This window comes from Rhinopithecus roxellana, chromosome 18 (assembly GCF_007565055.1).
Source record: "Rhinopithecus roxellana isolate Shanxi Qingling chromosome 18, ASM756505v1, whole genome shotgun sequence".
Classification (NCBI taxonomy): Eukaryota; Metazoa; Chordata; class Mammalia; order Primates; family Cercopithecidae; genus Rhinopithecus; species Rhinopithecus roxellana.
In genome coordinates, this window is record NC_044566.1 from 12986740 (window position 1) to 12999714 (window position 12975).

At 44.1% G+C, this 12975-nt stretch overlaps 1 protein-coding gene across 1 annotated transcript in view; it reads right to left on the reverse strand.

Moving 5' to 3' along the window:
• Positions 1-12975, reverse strand: part of FKBP9 (FKBP prolyl isomerase 9) — a 53852-nt gene that overhangs the window by 22433 nt on the left and 18444 nt on the right. The window contains exons 4-5 of the mRNA XM_010383453.2: positions 11987-12132; positions 7349-7538 (exon numbers count right to left, since the gene is read on the reverse strand). Of these exons, the coding sequence (XP_010381755.1) occupies positions 7349-7538; positions 11987-12132 (336 nt within the window). The remainder of the gene's footprint in view (positions 1-7348; positions 7539-11986; positions 12133-12975) is intronic.

Genomic DNA, 12975 nt, shown 5'->3' on the forward strand with positions numbered 1-12975 from the left:
GTCTCAGCTCACTGCAGCCTCAACCTCCTGGACTCAACTCATCCTCCCACCTCAGCCCCTCAAGTGGCTGGGGCTATAGCGTGCAATACCGTGCCTGGCTCATTTTTGTATTTTTAGTAGAGACAGGGTTTCACCACATTGCCCAGGTTGGTCTCGAACTCCTGGGCTCCAGCGATCTGCCTGCCCTAGCCTCCCAAAGTGCTGAGCCACAGCACCCAGCCTGACATGAAGATTCTGATCTCCAGGAAAGCAGCATACACACTGAGAGCAATGAATTCCGCAGTCTCTACCACAGCCCAACAAAAGGCCCCCAGTATCACCTCTGCTCACCACGCCACCCTGGTGAATACCTGGGTTTCCCAAGTGCTCCTGGCCGGAGCCCCAAGTCCACTCAGGGAGAGATCCAGCCTGTGTGTAAACTGCCAAGTGAGTCTATTACCATGAGTTTGGTAAAAAGAGGAATCAATTCCCCACAGCATAATTATTCCAGAATAAAATAATAAAACTTCATATGCCAAGTCCACTATCAAACTGGACCACGTGACCTGCACCCCTTCCCCACACCACCTAGTGCCGATGAGGCAGAAAGCCCATCCTGAAAGAGCCAGTCGGTCCTGTCATTCCCTCACCCCACAGCCAGCGCATGACGTCCTGGAGAAGAGAGACCAGACTGCTGAGTGGGGCCGGGTCAATACACAGGCAGAGCTGTGGAGGTTTTCCCTTCTCAATACCCCTCAGAGACCACAAAGTCATGGGGCATGAAGAAAGAACCACAACAGATGTCCCTCCTCACCCAGGAAGCAGGAGATTGTCCACATAAATTCTTAGAGGAGGCTGTGAGTCCCTCTTCCCACCCACTAAGGACAGCACCTCATGCTGAGCAGCTCCAAGCCTCCTCCTGGTGCACTGGCCAGGAAGGCCTAGAGGGGAACACAGCAGGGAAGAGGAGGACCGTGCCGGCTCCCAGCATCCTCCAGCCAGAGCAGGGCTCACCCTCCCCAGGTTCCCACCTGCAGGACCCTGGGGATCACCAGCAACGTGCAGTCACTGCCAGGCATTCAGGGAAGAGGAGGATACCTACGTGGTGGGCTCCCGATGAAGGGACTCCAAGTGGTGAGAGAGACGGCAGGTACCCACAGCGGGGACTGCTGCCCTGCCCACTGGAATAGTCACAAATATTCCATGGTAGAGGGGAGACAGCAGACACCGAAGGCTGTGGGATCTGCCTAAGGGACAAGCACTGGGCTGGCATTAAGGGCCAAGCCGAGAGGCAGGAAAGAGCCTCCGAAGGAGAGATGGAGTGGCCGAGTGGGCTTGATTGTAGTGAATGCTGAATAACTTTAAAAGTTAAAGACAAGTAAATGGAAAACCATCCTGTTCCCCAGTGGAAAAGCAAAGTCATCAGTCCTCCCCTAAACTAACTTATAAGTTCTTTTTCCTTTTCTTTTTTTGAGACACGGTCTCACTCTGTCACTGAGGCTGGAATGCAATGGCGAGATCTCAGCTCACTGCAACCTTCATCTCCCGAGTTCAAGTGATTCTCCTGCCTCAGCCTCCCAAGTAGTTGGGATTACAGGCATGCAGCACCACACTCAGCTAATTTTTGTATTTTCAGTAGAGATGGGGTTTCACCATGTTGGCGAGGCTTGTCTTGAACTCCTGTCCACAAGTGATCCACCTACCTCGGCCTCCCAAAGTGCTAGGATTACAGGTGTGAGCCATCGTGCCTGGCCTGAGCCACCATGGCTGGCCCAAAGTAACTTACAAATTTTAAAGCAATTCCAATCAAAAATCCCAGGGGTGTGTATCTGGTGGTGGTGGGAAGCTCAGTAAAGTAATGCTAAAATTCATCTGAAAAAAGAAATAATTAAGAATGCTGTTTTTAAGGTGCAGTATATAGCAAGCTATCATTTTTATAAAAAATTTAAAAAGGGAAATATATACATATATGTACTTCATTATATATGTATGCAAGACCTATGAAATTAATAACACTGGGCCGGGGACAGTGGGTCACACCTGTAATCCCAGCACTTTGGGAGGCTGAGGCAGGTGGATCACTTGAGGTCAGGAGTTCATGACCAGCCTGGCCCAACATGGTGAAACCCCACCTCTACTAAAAATACTAAAAACATTGGCCAGGCCTGGTGGCATGTGCCTGAAAAAGAAATTAATAACACTGGATCCCTATGAAGAGGGAAGGTTGGACAAGGATAGTAGGGAAATTTGTCACTGTATACCTTTCTGTACTTCCAAGATTTTAAGTCACTTCAATGTATCGCTTAGTAGAAAAAAAAGTTATTTTTTAAAAAAGAAAAAGAATGCCCTCTACTATACAAATTAAAAAGCTAACACTAGTTAATCACAGCTAAAGGTGTGATGCTGGCCTAGGAATAGATAGAAGGTAAAGGATAAAAATTCTACACAAAGACTCAAAAGTACATATAAGAATTTAGTTCATAACAAAAATCACATTTTAGAGCAGTAAGGAAATGACAGAGTCATGCATGAAGGATGTTGGAAAAACTAGCTAACCACCTGGAAAAAAATAAAGAAATCCTTCCTGTCACAGTGATACCACAATAAATTCCAGATGGATTAAAGACTTAAATATGAAAGCATTTATGAGCATAGAGAGGAACTGCGGAACGTTGTTAACAGTGGTTATCTCATGCTAGTGAGAATGGAAGGGGCTGATAAGAAATTTACATTTTTTGCTATACATTTTTGCATTGTTTCCATTATGCAATTAGGACACATTACCTCTGCCCCGTGCGGTGGCTCATGCCTGTAATCCCAGCACTTTGAGTGGCCCAGGCGAGTGGATCACTTGAGGCCAGGAGTTTGATACCAGTCAGGCCAACATGGTGAAACCTCATCTCTACTAAAAATAAAAAAAAATTAGCCAGGCATCGTGGTGCACACCTGTAGTCCAAGCTACTCAGGAGGCTGAGGCAGAAGAGAATTGCTTGAACCCAGGAGGTGGAGGTTGCAGTGGGCTGCAATCACATCACTGCACTCCAGCCTGGGCAACAGAGCGAGACTCTGTCTCAAAAAAAAGAATATATTACCTTTGAAAATAAAAATTATAATAAAGAATATCTTAAAGAATAAAAAAAAAAGCAACCAATAAAAGGCTTGAGGAAAATATAGGCAAACATTTATATACTCTAGGAAGAGGACAGACTTTGTAACAAGTCACCAAAGACAGGAACCATAATGAGGAAGTCTAATGTATTTAACAACATGAAAGGTTTACAGTTAAATGGGTCAAAAATCAAAACAACCAAAATTAACATGCAAATAAATTGAGGAAAATGTTTTTAATAATATGCAACCATAAAATAATTAATTTTTTTTTTTTTTTTTTTTTTTTTGAGACGGAGTCTCGCTCTGTCGCCCAGGCTGGAGTGCTGTGGCCGGATCTCAGCTCACTGCAAGCTCCGCCTCCCGGGTTCACGCCATTCTCCTGCCTCAGCCTCCCGGGTAGCTGGGACTACAGGCGCCGCCACGTCGCCCGGCTAGTTTTTTGTAGTTTTTAGTAGAGACGGGGTTTCACCGTGTTAGCCAGGATGGTCTCGATCTCCTGACCTCGTGATCCGCCCGTCTCGGCCTCCCAAAGTGCTGGGATTACAGGCTTGAGCCACCGCGCCCGGCCAAAATAATTAATAATTTTAACATGTAGAGCTCTTCAAATCAACAAGAAATAGACAAACGCCAATGCCCCAAATAGAAAAATAGGCAAAGGACCTGAACAGATAGTTCAAAAGAAGGTACTCAAACAAACATCCAAAGGAATTTCAAACCCAATAGCAATTGAAAATTCAGATTAAAACCATAGGTACCATTTTTTTCTCCCATAAATTAGCCAACTTTTTTTGTTTTTGTTTTGTTTTGTTTTGTTTTTTGTTTTTTGGTTTTTTTTGAGATGAAGTCTCCCCAGGCTGGATTGCAGTGGTATGATCTCGGTTCACTGCAACCTCCGCTTCCTGGGTTCAAGCTATTCTCCTGCCTCAGCCTCCCGAGGAGCTGGTATTACAGGCACCTGCCATCACACCCGGCTAATTTTTGTATTTTTAGTAGAGACGGGGTTTCACCATGTTGGCCAGGTTGGTCTCGAACTCCTGACCTCAGGTGATCCACCCACCTCGGCCTCCCAAAGTGCTGAGATTACAGGTGTGAGCCACCGCGCCCAGCCTAGCCAAGATTATTTTTAAACAATACCTAGTGTTACTAAGTTTGCAGGGAATGGGATACTCTTAAACTGTGATGCTGAGTAAAACCTTACTTGAGGGCAACTTGGTAGTATGTATCAAAAGGTGTAAAAATACACATAACTGCTGGGCGCACTGGCTCATGCCTGTAATCCCAGCACTTTGGGAGGTGAGGCAGGTGGGTCACTTGAGGTCAGGAGTTCGAGACCAACCTGGCCAACATGGTGAAACCCCGTCTCTACTAAAAATACAAAAATTAGCCGGGTGTGATGGCAGGAGCCTATAATCCTAGCTACTTGGGAGGCTGAGGCAGGAGAATCACTTGAATCCAGCAGGTGGAGGTTGCAGCGAGCTGAAGTTGCACCACTGCACTCCAGCCTGGGCAACAGAGCAAGATTCTGTCTCAAAAAAAAAAAAAAAAAAAAAAGCAGGGCACGGTGGCTAATGCCTGTAATCCCAACACTTTGGGAGGCCAAGGCGGGCAGATCACCTGAAGTCAGGAGTTCAAGACCAGCCTGGCCAATATGATGAAACCCCCATCTTTACTAAAAATACAAAATTAGCTGGGAGTGGTGGCTCATGCCTGTAATCCCAGCTAAGGAGGCTGAGACACGAGAATTGCTTGAATCCAGGAGGCAGAGGTTGCAGTCTGCCGAGATCATACCATTGCGCTCCAACCTGGGCAAGAAGAGTGAAACTCCATCTCAAAAAAAAAAAAAAAAATACACATAACCTTTGACCTAGAGATTCTTCTAGAGATGTATCCCAGGGAAACAATCATATATTTTAAGATTTTCCTACAAAAATAATTACTGCAGCCTTAATTAAATGTCAAAATACAGGAAACATAAAGGATAAACAACAAGGATTGATTACCTAAATGTAGGCAAGTCTATAAAATGAAATATATGCAGCTATTAGAATGGATTAGATCCCACTGTACTAAAACGGAAAGCTCTTTGAAACCTAAGAAAACTGTGGTTCCATTATGTGAACAGAAATCTGGTATACACAGAAAAATGGTCTTTCAATTGGAAATATAATTCCAGGGAATAAAGAATAGAACCACACTGGAATGCAACAAAGAATAATACACATATGCACTAAATGATTTTTTTTTTGGTAACAGAAGAAGATAAAAACAACTCAAATGTTCATCAATAGGAGAATGGTTATCTAAATACAAGATACCCAATGGGACACCATGTAGACGTAAAAAATAGAGGATTTTTCTCTATGTATTAGCATGGAAAAATCCCAGAGTAACAAAAATCAAGGAGAACACCACTTTGTTCCCTAGCAATACTATATTCTGAAAGCCATATACTTTAGAGAGGAGAAAATAACATTTGTGTTTGCTTATATTTGCATTTTTAAAAATCCACACATTAGGCTGGGTGCAGTGGCTCACGACTGTAATCCCAGCACTTTGGGAGGCCACAAGTTCGAGACCAGCCTGGCCAATATGGTGAAACTCCGTCTCTACTAAAAATAAAAAATTAGCCAGGCGTGGTGGTGTGTGCCTGTAACCCCAGCTACTTGGGAGGCTGAGGCAGGAGAATCACTTGAACCTGGGTGGCGGAGGTTGCAGTGAGCCAAGATTGCGCCACTGCACTGCAACCTGGGTGACAGAGTGAGACTGTCACAAAAAAAAAAAAAAAAAAAATCCAGACATTGGGAAAATTAAAAATAGAAGCCAATAAAAATGGTTAACTGGGGAGAGAGGGAGGTTAGGCAGACAGGAACAGGTATACAACATATCTTTTCTTTTTTTTTTTTTTTTTTTTTGAGACAGAGTCTCGCTCTGTTGCCCAGGCTGGAGAGCAGCGGCGTGATCTCAGCTCATTGCAACCTCGGACTCCTGGGTTCAAGTCATTCTCCTGACTCAGCATCCTGAGTAGCTGGGATTGCAGGCACCTGCCACCACGCCTGGCTAATTTACAACATATAATGCATACTTTGTTTTGGTTTTGAGCTATGTAACTATTACTCTTTTCCAAAAAATTTAAATGACAAATTTAAAAGAGATCCTAGGAACAAGAATGAATTATTCAAATGAAATAATGCCATATACAAATTCTTCTGTAATGGTTTTGGATGACTCCATTAACTAGAAGTCTATCACCTCAGAGAGACAGGGAGGTTGCTGTCGCTACTTGTTTGCTCTACTGGGAGCTAAAGGAGTAGTTTCAAACAACACATGCCACTGGAATGAGCAAGACAGGCCAAACGCAAGCCATCTCTACAACTGCAGGCCATGCCTGATAAACAAAACAAAACTTTGAACAACAAAAGAGGGCAGTAATTAGCCTCTATGGCACCCAGCATCCAGAAGGGAGCTGAATGCATCCAACCAGTGCCGTCCAGCTGATCAGCCACTGAAATTTGTAAAGGACTGTGACACATACCTTATCTCTTTAATCTAACCATCTACTTGACAAAGGTGCTGGAATAGGGAAAAATGAAGTCCAAGGTAGTCAAACGTTATCCAAAGTCATACAGCTAGTGCACCACAGGGGCTAGAGCCCAGCTCTCTTGGCATCAAGCACATTCTCTGCCCACTGTACCTCCTCGACATCACTTCTGGCCACTCCGCATCTTGGGTCCTATAATGAGGTTTATACCTGGATAGCTAAGCACGGTATAGGGGGATGGTGGGAGTCGAGGGTCTCTCCTGTCTTCCTGCAGAACCATCTAAAACAGCCCCCAAGAAAGAGATGGTTACAAGAGCCTATGAATAAACTTAAGCCCATCTCTACAAAAAAATAAAACATTAGCCAAGCATGGTGGTACACGCCTACAGTCCTAGCTACTAAGGAGGCTGAGATGAGAGAATTGCTTGAGTCCCGGAGTTCAAGGTTGCAGAAAGCCACAATCATGCAGCTACACCGCACTCCAGACTGGATAATAGAATGAGACTCTGTCTCAAAAGAAAAAAAAAAAAGAAGGGACAGAAAGGAAGGAAGGGAAGGAGGGAGGGAGGGAAGAACTAAGTATCAGAAAACAGAAACCTATATTAGAGATGAAAATGCCAACTATGAATCAGCACTGACAGAGTATTTAAATCATGGTCCAGCCAATGGCAGACTTTAATACAATGTTCTGGTAATTGAAGACTTTAATCATTTCCTTACCTGGAATCAAAGAGGGTGCCATCCAGAAGCGTGCCATTGTAATGATACCTGAGAAAGTCCCCGCTTTGACTTATCCGCTCACAGTTTTCAGGTACCACCTTGTTCTCAATGGAAATGCTGTCCTTGGGGTTATGGAGGTCCAATAATGCAACATCAAACACCAGAGATGCCTGACCCGGAATGTCTTTCCCTAGAATGGAATGGGAGAAGATGATTAAACGGGACCTAGGATTTAGGAAGTACTTTACAGCTCAACAGCCTCGGGGTTGGTGTGATTCACTTCTTGAAGTTTTGAAGCCAAAGAAACAAATGTTCTTCCAGGTCTTGAATGGGCCCCCATGGTGTCCAACCATGGACTGATGGTATAATCTAAAATCTGACTCAGCAAAATGAGAAAATTGATATTAATGACAGAAGCAACTCCCATGACCATATTTTCTGGGCTCATGCTGAAAAATCAAGGCTCTATGTAGGTGGGCATGCACCCACAAGCAAACCCAAATACATACCTCTGTGGGTTTCTGTTTGTGAATAAATGCAAACCACAGACATCTAAAGGAGATAATTCCAAATCTCTGGTCTGGTTCTGGAGAACTGTACACAGACTTGTTCTTTGGAACGAACAGTCAGTTTTTTAGAGGCAAAAAGTAAAACTCAACGCCTTAAGTGTATCCAAAGCAAGATATAAATAACATGAAAGTTAGCAGAGATAACAGAGAAAAAATGGCACCCACAATCCAAAATATAAATAAATAGTCCTCAAATCACTTCTAACTTCTGGGTAGTACTGCTTCTCTTGGATGTTCCTGACAGTGGGAATATTTTGAATATCTGCAAAATGAAATCCACATGAAGAGATTACAGGACACTAGTTCTTCCTGCAAAGATCAACATCAACCAATAAATAACTCAAAATCCAGTAATTTGGGATAGTAGAAAGTTAATCAACAAACCAATCCCTCACTTTTACTTGCCATTTGTTATACCATGCAAAGGAGTATGCCTGGACAAGCAAACTAGATGCCACCAAGCCCGAGCTCCTTCCACGGCCTTTGGCAAAGCCCACCCTGCATCTCCTTCCCCTCCAAGGAATGATGAAATCTGCTGAAAGCCAGCTGCTGAGTCAGGCCCTGGAATGCAAGGTGTGGTCAATCCCCAAATCACACTCGTGGGAGATAGAATATTAATCTGTGTGTGCTTTACTGTATCTTTTCATTTAAGAGAAAAATGAAAGCCTTAAAAGTAACCATGGGGTTTAAATTTTTCTTTTCTTTTTTTTTTCTTTTTGAGATGGAGTCTCGCTGTGTTATCCATCCTGGAGTGTAACGGCACGATCTTGGCTCACTGCAACCTTCGCCTGCCAGGTTCAAGCGATTCTCCTGCCTCAGCTTCCTGAGTAGCTGGGATTACAGGCACCTGCCATCATGTCCAGCTAATTTTTGTATTTTTAGTAGAGACGGGGTTTCACCATGCTGGCCAGGCTGCTCTTGAACTCCCAACCTCAGGCGATCCACCCGACTCAGCCTCCCAAAGTGCTGGGATTACAGGCACAAGCCACCGCGCCCGGCCTGGGGTTTCAATTTTTCTAGCATTAATGTACACTAAATGAATAATGTTTTCTATAGCAACTTTGCAGAGATATAATTCACATACCATACAGTTCAACCATTTAAAGTTACACTTGGATAGCCGAGCACAGTATTCAAGTATAAAGCAATCAAAAATAACTACTCTAAATAAACTATTATTTGTTTAAAGTAAATAAATAATATTTCTCATATTAGGCTCACATCTGGTTTTGTTATGTGGCTGATGACAGAAGGATCCAGGAGCCAATGTGAATGAACTTCTTGGGGCCAAGGACAAGACCATTTGAACATCAGTAAGAAAACAGTAACTGCCAGGCACAGTGGCTCCCACCCATAATCCCAGCACTTTGGGAGGCTGAGGTGGAAGGATCGCTTGAGTCCAGGATTTCAAGGTAATCCTTGGTAACGTACCGAGACACCGTCTCTAAAAAAATTTTTTTAACTAGCCAGGCATTGGTGCACACACCTGTAGTCCTAACTATTTGGGAGGCTGAGGCAGGAAGATCACCCAGGAGTTTGAGGTTACAGTGAGCTATGATGGCGTCACTCCAGTCTGGGTGACAGAGTGAGACCCTGTCTCTAAAAATAATAATAACAATATCTTACATCTTGGTTGGGGGGAGAATTAAGACATGTTTATGGCACTGTTTTAAACTTTATTTTTCTTTTAGTAGGGAATTCCACCCCTAATACTCTTTTTAAGAAACCATCTGGGCCGGGCGCGGTGGCTCAAGCCTGTAATCCCAGCACTTTGGGAGGCCGAGACGGGTGGATCGCGAGGTCAGGAGATCAAGACCATCCTGGTCTACACGGTGAAACCCCGTCTCTACTAAAAAATACAAAAAACTAGCCGGGCGAGATGGCGGGCGCCTGTAGTCCCAGCTACTCGGGAGGCTGAGGCAGGAGAATGGCGTAAACCCGGGAGGCGGAGCTTGCAGTGAGCTGAGATCCGGCCACTGCACTCCAGCCCGGGCGACAGAGCGAGACTCCGTCTCAAAAAAAAAAAAAAAAAAAAAAAAGAAACCATCTGCAGATCCCCAGCATGTAAAATATATAAAAGTGAGCCAGGCACAGTGGTTCACACCTGTAATCCCAGCACTTTGGGAGGCCGAGGTAGGTGGATGGCTTGACCTCAGCAGTTCAAGACCAGTCTGGCCAACATGGCGAAACACTGTCTCTACTAAAAATACAAAAATTTGCCAGGCATGGTGGCATACGCCTGTAGTCCAAGCTACCCAGGAGGCTGAGGCAGGAGAATCTCCTGAATCCAGGAGTTAGAGGTTGCAGTAAGCCGAAATTGTACCACTGCACTCCAGCCTGGGCAACAGAGTGAGACTCTGTCTCAAAAAAAAAGAAAAAAAAGTATATATATAAAAAAGTATATATATATATGAGTATATGAGTATATATATATATGAGTGTGTATGTATGTGTGTGTGTGTATACATATATATATATGGAGGTAGAGACGAGAGAAGGCTGAGCCCCACCACCTCAGGCTCCCTTTTCCTGCTCTGCTCCACGGAGCCAGAAAACAACATCGAAAACATATTGGCTATTGTAAGTTGGGTATCACTATCAGTAAATTTCTGAAGAAGCATCATTGGCCGGGCACGGTGGCTCAAGCCTGTAATCCCAGCACTTTGGGAGGCCAAGACGGGCGGATCACGAGGTCAGGAGATCGAGACCATCCTGGCTAACCCGGTGAAACCCCGTCTCTACTAAAAAAAATACAAAAAACTAGCCGGGCGAGGTGGTGGGCGCCTGTAGTCCCAGCTACTCGGGAGGCTGAGGCAGGAGAATGGCATAAACCCGGGAGGCGGAGCTTGCAGTGATCTGAGATCCGGCCACTGCACTCCAGCCTGGCCGACAGAGTGAGACTCCGTCTCAAAAAAAAGGAAGCATCATGTTCTCATTTATATAGACACAACAATAGACCACATACATGAGAGTGGTCCCATGAGATTATCATATCATGTCTTTACTGTACCTTTTCTATGTTTAGATACACAAATTCTTGTCAGTGTGTTACAGTAGCTCACCTGTGTGTGAGTACACATGAGTACACAGTACACATGCTGTGCAGGTTTGCAGGCTAGAAGAACAGGTTACACCATACAGCCTAAGTGTGCAGTGGGCTGTAGCACCTAGGATTGTGTAAGTGCACTCTATGGCATTTGCACAACAATGCAATTGCCTAATGATGCCTTTCTCAGAACATATCCCCATTATTAATCAACACATCACTGTATCCATCTGCTTTGTAAACGCCTACAGGTCTCTATGTCGTGTCAGCATGTCAATACGATTAAACGCACCTGAAATTCAAACATGAGTACCTGAGAAATTCTATTTATCCGTCAATATTATGTGTTTTCCTTCACAGGAAAACTACAAACAGGACACTGCTTCTAATTAATGTGTTTTCTAACATTACACTTTGCTTTTGTCCATGTGGAGTTAATGTCATAGGTAAAACCCATTGTAGAGGTGCAAATGGGGAAATTTGGCAATTCTGATATTATATGGCTAAATTTCTACCTTGATATCTGCAACTTTTATAGTGTCTAGTTCAAGTCTCATTTCACAAATGTTAAAGCCAGAGAGGTTGGTGACCAAGGCCATAGCAGGTACAGCAGGAGCAGAGATTACTTATGAATGCCAATGACCATAAGTAAGTGGAAATTTCTGCAACTCAATTATCAGACAGCAGACAATCCAGACTAGCACTGTCAAATAGAACTTTCTGAGGGATGGAAATGATCTGGGTCTGTATTTGTACTGTCCAGTATGGTGGCCCTCAGCAACGTGAGGCTATTAGGTACCTAAAATGTAGCAGTGCGACTAAGGAACTGAATTTTAAATTTTAGCTAATTTTAACTTGTTTCCATTTCAATATAAATAGCCACATGTAGCTAGTGATTACCATATTGGACAGTGTAGGTCTAGACCGAAAGGTGTAGTGGGTTTCATGTGGTGATAATTGAATTAACCACTGCAATAAAAATAAGGATAGGAGAGAGTGGCTCCAAGAAGGAGAAGGACTTACCATCTCCATCCTCTCCATAGGCCAGAAAAGGAGGAATGGTGATGATGCGCTTCTCACCCACACACATCCCCAGTAGCCCTTTATCCATTCCAGGAATCAGCCAGCCAATCCCCACATATGTGTCATATGTTTTCATGCGATTGTGACTGAAAGCCAATGAGAAAGGGAAAAAGTTCCACACCATGAGAATGTTTCCAACTCATCTCTCAGTACAGTTTTTGTTACCCAAATATCAGCTGAACAATGATCCCATACCCATCCCTAGAGATAGGCGCTTATGGATCTTTGCCCCCAAACTCAGGGCAAATGTCCTCAAGTTTAGAAAGAAATAAAAAGCAAGCATTTATACCAGTGATAGACAAAAACAGGCCAGCTATTCCACTAATCAAATACGCTCTAATGAGAAGAAATTGCAAAGGGTTCCCAGATCTCTGGCGTGGCCCCATGCCGCTCCATAGCTTCATACACGTTCATCTTTCCCCTCCTGCTTCCATGGGAAAACTATAAAAATGAACCAAAACATGCATAAGCCTCCTGAGAAATAGAGGCTTTCACGGCTGGGCACGGTGGCTCACGCCTGTAATCCCAGCACTTTGGGAGGCCAAGGCAGGCAGATCATGAGGTCAGGAGATCGAGACCATCCTGGCTAATATGGTGAAACCCTGTCTCTACTAAAAATACAAAAAATTAGCTTGGCGTGGTGGTGCGCACCTGTTGCCCCAGCTACTTGGGAGGCTGAGGCAGGAGAATCGCTTGAACCCAGGAGGTAGAGGTTGCAGTGAGCCAAGATCGTGCCACTGCACACCAGACTGGGTGACAGGATGAGACTCCATCTCAAAAAAAAAAAACAAATAGAGCCTTCCACTTAATGATGAGATCTCAAAATACTGTTAAGTTAGATAAACATTGCTCTTCAATGTTTCTAAGATGTGTTAAAATTTTGACTCTGGCACCAGAGAAGATACAACACTGACCAAAAGTCTTAAGTA